Source organism: Homalodisca vitripennis, chromosome 3 (assembly GCF_021130785.1).
Source record: "Homalodisca vitripennis isolate AUS2020 chromosome 3, UT_GWSS_2.1, whole genome shotgun sequence".
Lineage (NCBI taxonomy): Eukaryota > Metazoa > Arthropoda > Insecta > Hemiptera > Cicadellidae > Homalodisca > Homalodisca vitripennis.
The window spans coordinates 80,440,433-80,454,887 of NC_060209.1; the positions used below are offsets into that span (position 1 = coordinate 80,440,433).

Below are 14,455 nucleotides of genomic sequence, written 5' to 3' on the forward strand. Positions count from 1 at the left end.
CACAGATGGAAATGGCCGTGTGACATGGAGCATTGTCATGATGAAGCATCCACTTGTCTGCAATTTCCGGTCTCACACGGATCACTCTTTTCCTCAAATTTTCAAGGACACTTTTATAAAACACTTGGTTGACAGTTTGTCCTGGTGGAACAAATTCTTTGTGTACGATACCTTTCCTGTCAAAAAAAACAAATTAGCATGGTCTTGATCTTTGATTTGCTCATTCGACATTTCTTCGGCCGAGGAGATGACGAAGTGTGCCATTCTTTACTTTGCCGCTTTGTTTCAGGATCGTACTCAAATATCCAGGATTCATCACCAGTGATCACACAATTGAAGAATTCTTGGTCATTAGCAATCCTCTCAAGAAGATCAACGCACACATTTTTTCGATTGTCCTTCTGTTCAGTTGTGAGATTTTTCGGCACCAATTTGGCACAAACCTTTCGCATGTTCAAATCATCTGTCACAATTTGATGCACGGTGAAAGTGTTTAAATTTAGCTGTTCACTGATCATCTTTATTGTTAAACGACGGTCTGATCTCACAAGCGCCCTCACACGATCCATGTTTTCGTCCGTTCTTGAAGTCAAAGGTCTCCCTGAGCGAGGTTCATCTTCAACGTGTTCTCGGCCTTCCAAAAATGATTTGTGCCAGCGGAAAACTTGTGCTCTCGATAAGCACTGTTTCCCATAGACCTGTTTCAACTTTTCAAAAGTCACACTCGCGGATTCACCAAGTTTAGCACAAAACTTTATTGCACAACGTTGCTCTAAATTTCGATGCTCCATTTCTGTGACGCACAATTAAAACACAACTTTACTAATGGCGCTGTCAAAACTAATGTGTTAACTGTACGGAGTTGTAACTCGGACTGAGGAAGTGGAAGGGATAAATAAACAGGTTTAGCGTCAGCCGGTAGACACAACGTTGCCAGATCTCCCGCAGTGTTACCAATCTCATTACTTTTCTAACACACCTCGTATACAAAAAGACACAAGCATTTTTTAAAGTTTGTGTTTATTCATCTCAATCTCTCTCTTAATCAGGAATGGTCAGAATTTAGGTTATGTACAGATTTGTTCTTTTATTTTAATGTATTTGTGTGATATTTGATGTTAGGACATCTGTTCATGAACTCTTCATTGTGCTAATCTCTAGCATCAGTGAATGTTTTATAGAACAAGTCCAAAACTATCTTATTAATTGAAATAATAGTTAATTTGTGAAATGATGTTGTTGGGTTATGTTTCAGTTTTGGGAAGAATTAAAGCTTGAAAGAGAGTGGCGTGGAATAGGGGGTAGTGGTGAGAAACCTAAAGTTGCTCAACTTATTCAAGACTGTGAATCGAGATTGGCAGGACCGAGGAAGTACAGTAGTTTTGATAGTCTGAAGGACCGAAATGCAGGTTGTTTCTTGAAAGACTCCAAACCTGATGTGGTCAGTTCTTGTCAAGACCGCCTCAAGTCTACAGGAAGTGATGATACCTTTAAAACGGCAGAAACCTCAGAGAGAAAATCATCTTGTAGTGACATCACTACTGTGGATAGTATTTGTGCGAGAAAAATATCAAATGGAAGTGATGGTGGCAAGAGTGGAGACTTATCTGAGAAATCAACAGGGAGCGATGATGTTTTTAAAGTTATTGACAGCTTAGGGAGATCCAGTAAGAAATCAACTGAATTAGCAGAGACTTTCAAAGATGATAGTGACAGATCGCCTTACCACCAGCCGTCACATGTCAGGAACAAGTCGGACGACAGTGATAGTGTTTTTGTCTCAGATAGTGATGCTAAAAGTGAGCCAAGTGAAGGTAAAGTGAGCTCCTTAAAGGCAAAAATTGAAATGTTTTCAAAGGTCAGTTCTGACCAGGAAAAGCCGAAACCTTTAGTCAACCGAGGAATTAAGCCAAAAGTTCCGGCAAGAACGTTCAGGTTGACTCCTGAGAATCCAGTTCCACCCAGAGTACAAGCGAGAGTTGTACCTTCAAATGATTCTGAAGAAAAACCAATAGAAATCAATCCTTCATATGCTCCCAAAGATAAAGTTTTTAAGGAAAGGGGAAAGTTAGACAAAAGTTACAGTACACCAGCATATGATTTTTCTCCTGATGCCGAAAAAATCAGTGTTACAGAGAAAATTAATTTACTCAAACAGAAGTTTCTGGCAGATTCCAAAATGGAAACCAGGTCAGATTCTGCATTCGAGGACTCCAGAAGTGATATTGAATCCCTTTCGGGAAAGGATGATGATGTGAAGACAAATGATAACTCTATAAGCACATCGATACCATCAATTTCAGAAGAGTTTGGTGAATCTGAAAAAGAAGTTCATGGTCAGATTGTTGAAACTATAAACAAGCATCTTTTGACTCTGGATTATGAGACAGACAGTGAGCCTAAATGGAAGGACAAAAATATAACAGCTAACTTGGATCCAGATCCATTGAGAGAGTCAGAACAGAAAATAGGTAAAATATTAGATACACTTAACATTTCAATAATTGAATACAGAAAAGAAATGGAGAGGGAGTCTAAAGTGAGAAAGTCTTCTACAGAAGGTGCTGACTTATCAAAAACCATATCTCAAGTTTGTAAGGAAGAAATACTTCAAACTTATAATCCAAGTGGATTTATGATGAGCAAACCCACTTCTCTGGAAAACCTATCAGAGCCTAAAATGAAAGGCGGAGTAATACCTGTGCCTCCTAGAGTGAGAATCACACCTCCTACTATTCACGAAGAAAGGCTGGGATTACCCGATGTGACAATAACGTCAGCTCTGCCTGAAACTCCTAGAAGGAAGCCTGTCTCCAGCCTCGACTTTGTCGACAAGCCAAATGTTACCCCAGCACCTGCACCTGCCACGTTCCCCAGACAGAAGGCAGAGTCTCGCCGCCCTATCACCCCTCCAGAACCTCCACCTCGACCGACACCCCCTGCTCCTGCTGTACAACCCAAGGGGGCCTGCTATCGTGCCATGATGGTAGCCAAGTCTATCAGCAAGACGACCAAGGTTGCCAGTCCCCGTTCACTCAGAAAGAAAAATCCACTTCTAGCAAGTAAGTTTGGAATTTTGGTTTTTTAAATAATTATTTAAATTAAAATCCAGTAAAACCTACAAATAAAGCGAAGCCATAGCAGAAATTAGATCTATTAATACACGATTTAGTATTATTTTATTTTAATTTCTTTAAGTAATGATTATTTTTGTATCAATAGGTTCTGTATATATATACAAGGTGTTTACTAAAGGTGTTCCAATATTGTAGTATTTTGTTCTAGACATGAAAATGAGCAAAAAACTTCATATGGAGGTATGTCCTAAAACCTTTAGTTTTCCATCTGTATGTGATTTTTAACCAAAAAAGTTATATATTTTATACCAGTAAAGATAAAGTTATGCAACTTTGTAGTTGTGTTGACCTTTTGTATACCCATTTGAGAACAAAATATGAACAAATTATCTTTACCCGTTTCAAAATAGCGGCCAATCATAAATTTTGATGTTAAATTCTGCAAAATCGATACTCTGTATGAAAATTTTACAAGAATAATAAAATGTTGCAAAGCTTATTCTAAATCTAACAGTGGTCGTTTCATTAAAATCGAATAAAAAACAACTGATTAGTACTACAAAACATAATACCATGTTTTACAACCAGAAAGCCTGAGTGTCACTGCGCTTGATAAAATTGTTTTTGCAACTTTCTCATTTTACTAGTATTGCTCGGTAATGTGAACATTTTAATAATACAAGTGTGTCGAGCAAAGAAATATTGATATTAACATGACCTGCCTGTATTGCTTTCATTTAGTGCAAGTGTATAAAGAAACTTTCAAAATAATTTTTGTAATATATGAATTTTGATCTGAATGTTCTTTTTACACTGAGCTATACAAGTAGCAATGGTCGTATCCAAGTACAAATTAAGACTGTTTTACAGAACACAGAAATGTTACTCTCAAAGATCTCGGAATGAATGAATGTGAGGGTTGGCTACAGCAGAGGTGTCGCAGAGGCTCAGGACAGTGGAACAGAGGCTGGTTCGTTATCAAAGGCACAACTTTCTACGGTTTCAAGCACAAGGAGGTGAGCAACATTTACAACAAATGGTTTATGTACATTCTCTCTTTGATAAGTTATAGTTTGCTGTTTGTTTCTATCCTGAGTATTTTTCATAGAAGATTCTTTGTGATTAGTCTAATAAATTACAGTTTTCTTTGGTCAACTGGAATATTTCCTCTGCGTCCATATTAACAATAAGAATCGATTGTTCAACTCTTTCACACTTTTCACCAATGAAAAGATTGAACCAATCATTTAAAAAATATAGTGCTTCTGCAATAGACTGCTTCTGCAGTCTAAGACCATTTTGAGTTAACTAGGACATTCATTCCACATTCAAAACTACTGCTGAGCACGAGGTATATTTACAAGACTTTTCTTAGAGTAAGTCATTAAAAAGGAGCACACTTTGTTCATTATGTCTAGCACTAGAATCAAAGTGAAACGTTAGTTTTTTAGTGTTAGTCAAATACTAAAAGACTCCAGTGGGAGCCTGAGTCTTCTACAGCTGGGTCAATGCTACCATTCAAATAGCAAAGTACATATCTGTACCCATTGAATAGCAAAAAATACATATTGTTTCACTGCTTTCGGCTGTGATCTGGTAGTGGTCCCAGTAGTTTGCGTTTGTCGCATCTGCACAATGCGGTCGGCTGTGATCTGCCAGCTCGCACTTGCTCGTATGGCCGCTCTACAATATAATTCAATACACTATAAGACCAGTTAGTTTCACATGGTCACAAAACGTAGATGAAACGCAAACTCAGCTTTTCATACTCTATCATCCACAAATCGCATACTGTTCGTCTCTTGGACTTGTGGAATTGCAAACAATAGGTGAGCATTGGTGCTTTTACACAGAGTGGCTGATTTCAGTGTCTAGCATTGTTTTCTTTACAGATTTTTATTATATTCAATAGTCAATAACCAAATAATCAAATCAGTAGAGTGATGTAATAAAACATGTGTAACTTCCACACTTAAATTAAAGTTTCTTTTTCTGAAGATAAACTCTTTATATTCCTTAATTTATTTAATAATTTCTTTAGAATTAAAAATAGTTTTACATACAACTGTTCCTTTTTAATATTATTCTTAAAAAAAATGTTATCATTTGGCAACATCCAGAAAAGTACTATCACATTTTCACTTCAAAATACGTATTTACACTGTTGTAATGCAGGTATAAGTATTACAATAACAGTTATGTAAATTTGTAATGCCTTTTCTGCTAAAACACATTTATTAGCACATATGAACCATTCCTTATTCAATCACTGTGTCAAATGCCAGAAGAATATTATTGTAGTTCACTGATTGGAGAGTAAGAAATAAGTACAAAATTCATATATATATCAAGTTTAAATAGGAAATATATTTAGGGAAAGAGACAAAGAGTCTCTGCACATAATATAGTTAAGTGATCAGAGTAATATAGTTAAATATTATCGAAATACAAATCATCAATGCTAGCACGTTATGTATAATTTTTAAAAGTCAAAACTGCAATATTTAACATTTTAATATAAAATACATATTAATTGATACATTAAGTTCCTGAAGTAATTTATAGTCTTATAGAGAATAACATTTGCTGTCTGAATACCAGGCATTACAATACAAAATTTGTAGTTGCTACAAATATTACAAAACTATCTAGCCCTAGATCTAGGTGTAAAAAAATTCAGAAAGCTATATTTAAATCTTTTATTACAGGCATCAAAAGCAGACGTGATGATATCTCTACCAGGTTTCACTGTGTCAGATGCAGAAGAAGTGAAGTCTCGCCGGTTTGCGTTTAAGGTTTATCACACTGGCACCATGTTCTATTTTGCGGCTGACAACCATGAGGAGATGACGTTGTGGATGGACTGTATAACAGTGGCCACACGTGCACAAGACTCGCATTCCACAAGTAAGACTACTTCAAATAAACTACTTTTAAGAAAAGGTAGTTATTGTTTATATGGAAAACATTTGTTATATTATTTAATGCTCAAAGTAGCATGCAAGTTAAAGCAGTGTAAGCTTGTAGGTGGTGGCAGTGTTTTTTGCCAACTAATCAGCAGTGTTTTTGGCTAACCCATTGTGTAGTTTTTTAAATTTATTATAATCACAACTAATGTCCAAATGTATCACATGTACTTCATTTTACTCAAAAGAGATCACAGAACATTATTTTGTAATATAGTAAAAGTATAAATAATTTTACAATACCTAAAACGCTAATAAAAGAAAATGTTATCACCAAATTCCATTCTATACTTTTAGTCTATATAGGAAGTAATTCAATGTATTAATTGATGATGATTTCAGAACTACAGTTTATACTGTATAATGATATAGTTGTTATGTACAATTATTTTTGAAATAATATTCATTCTTAAATTCTGTTATGTGCCTAACTTTAGGTTGAACTACCAGCTAATACAAAAACCCACACAGGATAGTAAAAATAAAATAAAACTCAACAAAACCCTTCCCACCATAGCTATGTTATGTGTAAAGAAAGCTAATCGCATAATGCATAGAGCTTTTCTAATGCTGGCTCTATTCTGAAAATTAAATTATGATGATTGAAAAATCTGTATATTTACATTAGCTTACCTTTACCAATAACATAACAGAATTGTCGCAAGAGAAGATGGAAATGACCAAATACTTGAAACTAAATAAAAATTGATATGCCTGGAAGACCACAAAATAATGGGCACACTCATAAGTTAATTTCATAAAGTTATTAATTAGTTTGCTAGAATACTATGAGCTTTAGTCGTAGATTGTAAAATTGGTGAACATTCATTTTATGTGATAACCAAGTTTCTTGACACAAATAGTTTATATATTTTGTAGTAGATTATATTTTAATATACTATTATATTAATTTTTTAATAAAATACTATTCTATTGGGTTGAATGGTCAGTTATTAATAAATGTTCATGATTGTTTTAATATAAAGAGGATAACTGTGACAGTTAAAATGAAGTAAATGAGAGAAACCACTGATAAGAAACCACTGATAATTTGCCATTACATAGCCTTCCTCAGAAAATATTGGAGGCTAGAGTATACTGTAAGTGAGACCATTACTAATGGTGAATTATTCATGATTTCTTTGATTCTTTCTTATCCTTGTATGGTTTTTTGATAATTCCTTTCAAATTGTCCTTTTTTACATTTTGAATTTTGTGTGTGTAGGTATTGTTTTATTATATGTGACATAACCAATCTAATAGTTATTTGAATTCGTTTATGTATTCTTTCTATTTCAGTTTTTAAATTATACCATTATTGAAGACAGTATAGACATACATGTTGGCTAGTGAAGAATTGAAATTTATGTTTGTAATATATTTTAATTACATATATATATATATATATCTTTGTAATGTGTGAGAATACAATATTTTTTATAACATTTCAGTTTAATTGCATATGTTTTTATGCTATTCATTACATTTTTGTGTGTGTTATTCACTAAAAATGTTGACTGGTTAAATGTGTTAATTTATACCAATCATCAGGAATAATGTAATTTAATCTATAATGTTTAAATTTGTTATTAAGTAAAAATATTTTGTAATGAAATGAAACTGAGTGTACACATCAACTTGCAGCCCCACTATTCAGTGAATCTGAGGGAGAAGGATCGGGAGAAGAGGGTGGGTCAGGTTCCTGTTTCCCGAGTCCAAAGATGAAGAAACTGGCTGGATTGTTGGGTTCACCATCCAAATCAAGCCCTTCCTCCAGCTCATCTTCCACATTGGATAAAAAGTGAGCTTTACTAAATACTATCATATAGCTGTTTGTAACTTGTGTTCAGAATATATGTATGTTAGAATTGATTTCAATCAAAGAGATATAGGTAAATAAAATTATATTTTATAATAATATTTTTAATTATGAGAAGACGTAATTATTTCTCTCCTCCTTCTCATGTGGTAGTCAGTTTATTATGACACGAAAATTTGGTTATCTTTGCCAATAAGGACTATATCAAAAATGTATTGGCTGTAAGCTGTCGTATTTGATGTATTCTTTTGCCAATTTATCATTTTTTAATTTCAACATGAATATTATAGCTTTTTTTATTGGTTTAGGATACTGTTCATATTTTTTTAAATCTTGAATCACAAATACATTATGTTGTAAGTAAAATGAGAGTGAATATTTTAAAAATATATATTTTTCTCATAGCTTTTATGCTACAGAAAAAATCCTTTAAGAATATGCACTCGAACTAACATTTATAATACTTAAATAATGTGTTAATTGATTGTTAAATCAAACAATGGTTTGCTTTTTTTCAATGAATTTCTTGAAAATTGTTAGTAATTAATGGTTCATTGAAACACTTATTTTGACATGCCTTGAACCTGAGACATCAGTTTTTTCTGCATTCAAAATTAAATTGTGTTTATTTTAACTGCCTATGTTCCCTAGTTCAATAAAACGTAACTAATTCCCCTTCTCCTAGAGAATTTTCTTATATCTTCAAGCTAGAGTTATTAGCATACAGGCATTCATCTATATAGCACAAGAATTAAATATAACCTCTAATTGAATCCTGTGGAACACCCACCTTAATAGATCAAGTGTCAGAAACAGTCTTTATATAATTGTTTTTTGTTAAATGATTAAACACAAGAATTAAACATAACCTAAATTGAATGCTGCGGAACACCCACCATAATAGTTCAAGCGTCAGAAACAGTTTATATAATTGTTAAATGATTAATGTTGTTTTTAATTTGGTTTCAAGTTGGAGTGATTATAGTTTTTGAATTGTAACATTAGCTATTGTATGAATTCCTTCTACACTGCCATATCCACCCAACAGCCTAACTAGTTAACTCCATAAAGATGGGAGATTTCCTTGACCTTTTACTAAACTGACTCTACTGTGCTTTGTTTACACGTTATTAAACTCTGAGCTGCAGTCAGACTTGAGTGTCATTTTGTTCATTAATACTACCGGTGCTCGAGCGTGGTACTGCTGTCAGTGCTATCTGTTTATTGATTTTCTCTAGTGATGCTGAAACGCCATCTGGTGGTTCTCAATATCAGGTTGGTTTTAAAAAATCAGTTGGGAGTTTAGACAACACCAGATATTTGGGGCTACTTTTATTGAATGATATTGTTTGTTTTTACTTATTTCTTTTGAAAATATGTTTTGAAAAGTTAATATCCTGTAAGATCCAGGTTATGAGTTGGTAAGCAGGACTAATTTTTTCACCTTATTTTTTTACTTTCTGTACTTTTACATGATTTAGTGTTTTACATAGCCTAGACATTGTCTGTTTTTACTCAGAGATGTAAACCTACACTTTTTTTACAAATGTATTTTTATTTATTTTTCATTTCTTAATCAGGTTACTATAATAAGTATGTGTAATATGTTAATTGATCTGTGTTGTAAATGTGTCTAAATATTTTTACAAGTTAATCTATATATATATATATATATATATATATATATATATATATATATGTATATATATATATTTTCCATATTATATATATATATTTTCCATATATATAGATTAGAAGTTTATATTATAGAAGTGTATTCATTTTTCCATGGAAAAGATTTATATGATATGCTCATTGATGTAACACGCCAACAGATGGCACTGCAAAAATATTTCAAAACGCCTGCACATTATAAACTGCAATTACAAGACAGTTCCATATACTAGTAGCCAAACACTATTTTGAAGGCACTAAGCTATAATGAATATTTGTCTTTAAAATAAATTTCTGGTTGAACTTAAAGCTTTAGTGTTAGACCACTTTGTAATAAAGTGCATGTACATGTAGCATGCGTTTTTTGATAAATTTGTTGTGGTTCGCAATACTACCAAAAATTTAAATTCATCCAGAATTCAATTTATAAATATAAGCAGAATTAACCACATGAAGTAATTTTCATTATTAATTATTTCAGTAGTTTCTTGATTAGTAAAGAGGCAAAATCTGCAGTGGAACAAAACCACTAACATCGAAGTACATTACAATGACCATAAATAACATACTTTTTACTGATCACTTTTTAACATATTTTCTTGTTCATGGGAAGAGGCAAACTTAGCTTCGGAAACATATATCTCTTGAACCAGAAGTGCTCAAAACAGGTGCCAAACCTATGAAATTGCATGTGAGGCTTCGGGTAACTGCTAGTATTGTAATAAAAATATCAAATTATTCTGTCTATAAATATAGTTGGTTTCGTAGGAACAAAATAACAAATTACACATGTAGGAGAAAATAGACCCCTTCAAAAACTTATTTACATGTAACAATATTATTTATGAAGTAAGGAATTCAAAGAGAGAAAAAAGAGTTTTTAATTAAAAAAAAATTTTTAATATAAAGAAAAATCCAAAATTCATAGAATTTTGGTGTCCAGGCTATTATTTCTATATATGATAGGTCAGGCTACAATGTGTTAAAGATTTATTTGACTTAGTATAACATTTGAAATATCACTTACGAGGGAGTACCCAAAAGTTCCTGGAATAGCTTTGCTGTGGGCGGGGCTTGTGCAGGACAAACTTCTGCCTTTAGGTGTCGGTAGAGCAACTTATCACCATTTCAGTGCCTCCTGGATTGTCAACCTGACTTGTTCTGTGCTTCTTGTGTGACAGTTTTTGCTGTTATTTTACGCTATTTTCCTTTTTTTATAATGTTAAGTTTGGGAACAGCTTACAACTGTGTAGTTTTGTTTCCTGCTCTGTAAAAATGCCGTTGAAACTGTTTTAATGCTGAACACAGTCTACAAAGATGCTGCTAAGGGTAAAAATAAATTGTACGAGTGATTTTCTTAGTTTCAAAAGGGCGACGTGTCCATTGATGACAAACCTCATTCGCTACATCCATTAAAAGCCCAAATAGAAGAAAATATTCTGAAAATTGAAGAAATTGTCGACAAACTATAAATTAAATGTCAGAGATCAATAGATTATCTTGGAGCTTGGTTAAGCGAATTTTATTTGAAGATTTGGGAATGAGGATGTCTCTGCCAAGTTGTGCCTCACGTTCTGACTGAAAATCTAAAAGAACGTCAAGTTGAAACGTGTGATTTGGAAGAAGAATTTGAAACTGATCCTGATTTCCTTCATTACTGGGGATGAGTCATGGTGCTACACTTGTAAACCAGAAACAAAGCAATAGTCAAGCCAATGGAAGATGCCACTGTCACAAAGTAAAAAGAAGTCGTCAAATCAAATATCAAGACATTGTTCATTTGCTTTTTTAATGTGAGAGGGATAGTTCTTTCAGGCCAGACCATTAATTATGCTTTTTATTTGGAAGTTTTATAAAGATTGTATTGCAGTGTTAGTCTAAAAAGACCTGATTTGTAGCAGACTGGAGTATGGTTTTTCCGCCATGACAATGCACTTGCACATACAGCCATATCTGATAACGATTTTTTTTATACAATAAATGGCATGTTTCTGCTGCCCCAGGCACATTACTCACCTAACCTAGCTTCATGTATTTTTTTCTTATTTCCACACTCAGAAAGGACTCAGATTCAATATCATACATGATATCATGAAAAAAGTGAAGAAGAAGCTGCCAACCATGAGTACAAACAATGTTTGGAATAGTGGAAGTATTGATTGGAAAAATGTATTAAGTGTAATAGAGAGTACTTTGAAGGGAATAAGGTTGTTATATAAAAAAATGAAATATATAGCTTTTAAAAAATAATACTAGTTTTTTTGGGTATCCCCTTGTATATGAAATATCATCATTAGTTGCGAATGTCAGTCACTTTGTATTCAGACCAGTAAACTTGTTTGGTTATTTACGTTTTACTCAAATGTCTTGAATTTTCACTCAGTTCTGAGTCAAGTAAGAAGTTTGGATCACTGAAGAAGCAAAGAGGGGAGAGTGAAGGTGGCTCAAGCCTGGATCGTAAGTACCTGGGATTCCTGGGTAGGGGACCAGCTGTACCAGTACCGACGGCTCAGTTCCGGAGTTACCGTCGTGTGGCACCTCCCCTTCCACGAACCCTCCACCAGAGTGCTGAGAGTGTGCTTACTCTGGATACTAGGTAAGATCATATACTGTGCATTTATTTCTGTGGTTTCTCCTTATCTAAGAATGATTGAAATTTAACAATTAATTTTGGCACTCTATGGCATTTTTTTAATTAAAAAATTGAAACTTTTCATCATTAATCTTATTTTTTACTAAACAATAAACATGAAGTATAACAATAAACAATAAACAGTTTAACAAAAGCATGAGGTAGAGCCAGAGTAACTAAAATTACTTTATTATTTTTCCTTTTAACAGTGGTTGAGGTTATGAAGGTAAATGCCTAACAAATGTGTTGATCTAATACCTGGTTTAATTGTTATCTTACATTAACCTCACCAGAGTCAGGTTATAAATACTGTACCTATAACTCTCTTGTACCACACTAACAACAGACTTACCTTTGCCAGTGTTATTGATAATCTTTTCTATTGTTTACTTAATCAAGTAATTATTAATAGCAATGATGTAATGAAAATTTATGTAGGCCTACCAAGAATATCTTTTAAAATCGTGAGTATTTCAGTGAGGGGAATATATGATTACGGACGGATATTTGGGATTGTTAAGAATTGCAATTATAAAAGAAACATCGTCTGACATCTGATCTTTGTAGTAAGATAATACTGAGCCCTTGTATTATATTTTTACATTTTTTAGCAGTGTTTACGTCTTTCAGTATTGAAACTTATTTAATTTAATTTGGTTTTGGAAATCATATTTACTAGGCCCTAACTCCAAATCTCTGTTATCTAGTAATGTCAGTTACTTAAGCCAGAATCAGCTAAAGTGGCGAGTTACTATCCCAAATAGATAAACTACTTGATTAACCCTACATCGGGCGCTAAACGGAGTTTTCCTCCGTGTATTTTTTACTATTAAAAATAGTACTACTTTTCTGATGTTGTCAGTCGTTTCCCGCAGTGTACTTTACGAGCATCTTTCGGGGAAGCGAAACAATAGCCTCCCGCTTATCTTTGTCAAAATCTGTCAGTATGAGGTCTACTTCCGTGCGAGACTGGACGATTCCTCCGTGAGCGCCCGATGTTGTCTTTGTAGTGCTTGGACGAAATCTCCGTAAGCGCCTTATAGTGTTTAGTTTTTATGGAATAATAATCCGTGTGCGCCTAAATGTGTGACCTGTGATGGTTTCTTTTTAAGTTTTACAATATATTTTATTTGAATGTTGTGAAATGAGAATGAAGACGAGACACTAACTTGTCAGTACAGTATCCGTGTGCTAGGGAACATTTCAGTACTGTTTATAGATTGAACATTGTCATTATAAGAACCAGAAGGAAAATGTTTTGAAACTTTGTGTAGTGATAAAAAAAATTTCAGTAAAGAATAAATTTTGATTTTAGAGTAATAATTGACATTACAATTGTATAATATCTCAAGAATTGAAGTAAGTTGTTTTTGTAAGAAGTTAAAAACTAAGTTAATTTTCATATATTATTACAGTAGTTTAAACATTTTTAAAATTAATTGCATTATTTCTTAAAATAAATCATGTTGTTATTATAAAATTCATTACATAAGAGAGTAATTTTTATTTAATTTCTAAAAAATGAATATATTACATTGTAATTAAATCAGTATGAATATTTAAACAAATAAAATTAGTTTAAACGACTATGATATCCATTATTTGCTAACCTGGAGGAAACCTCTGTGAGCGCCTGATGGTGTTTCTAATTTTAAGCGCCTGATGGAGGGTTAACAATAAATTGATTACTGTTATTCACTTTATTCTGCAAGCTTGGCTTTATAAAAATGCATGATAGTTTTTCTTTTTCAGGAAGGAAGGAAGGAGCAGGTCGGCAGAAAAGTAGCTTGATGCATGACTAAGGCATGTGCATGCACGCAAACACCAACCCTTACACATACTTAGTAACCCCATCCCCCCACATAGTAGTATCTAAACAGTTAAGAAAAACATATATAATTAATTAATTTATTGGGCAAACATGAACATTTCAACTTGAAAACTATAAGAGAGAACATACTAACAAAAAATCAAATAATGTATTTATCTTCATTTTAATCCATAAATACAATCAAATAATTTACATGACACAAATCTCAAGAATTATTTGCCATCCTAAAAACAATTTACTGTTAATAATAATGTAAATGTTACACACGATCTTAATAAACACTTATTAACAACACCTACTGTGTTGATTTTAAATGTGAATTAAAATTGTGATCCCCAAAATGAGATTTCTAAGGGCTCTCAAAAGTACCCTCATGTAGCCCCTCTTCGGTTTGCTGAGTTTGAACCCTTTCTGTGCATGCCTTCTTACTGCAACTGTACTGTAAGTGGTCTTGTT

General features: G+C 33.1%; 1 protein-coding gene across 1 annotated transcript in view; it reads left to right on the top strand.

The window, feature by feature from the left end:
- The window catches only part of LOC124357108, a 55,681-nt gene that overhangs the window by 21,845 nt on the left and 19,381 nt on the right, over positions 1-14,455 (top strand). The window contains exons 8-13 of the mRNA XM_046808561.1: positions 1,256-3,062; positions 3,948-4,093; positions 5,786-5,984; positions 7,688-7,844; positions 11,920-12,132; positions 13,921-13,938. Coding sequence (XP_046664517.1) covers positions 1,256-3,062; positions 3,948-4,093; positions 5,786-5,984; positions 7,688-7,844; positions 11,920-12,132; positions 13,921-13,938 — 2,540 coding nt within the window. The remainder of the gene's footprint in view (positions 1-1,255; positions 3,063-3,947; positions 4,094-5,785; positions 5,985-7,687; positions 7,845-11,919; positions 12,133-13,920; positions 13,939-14,455) is intronic.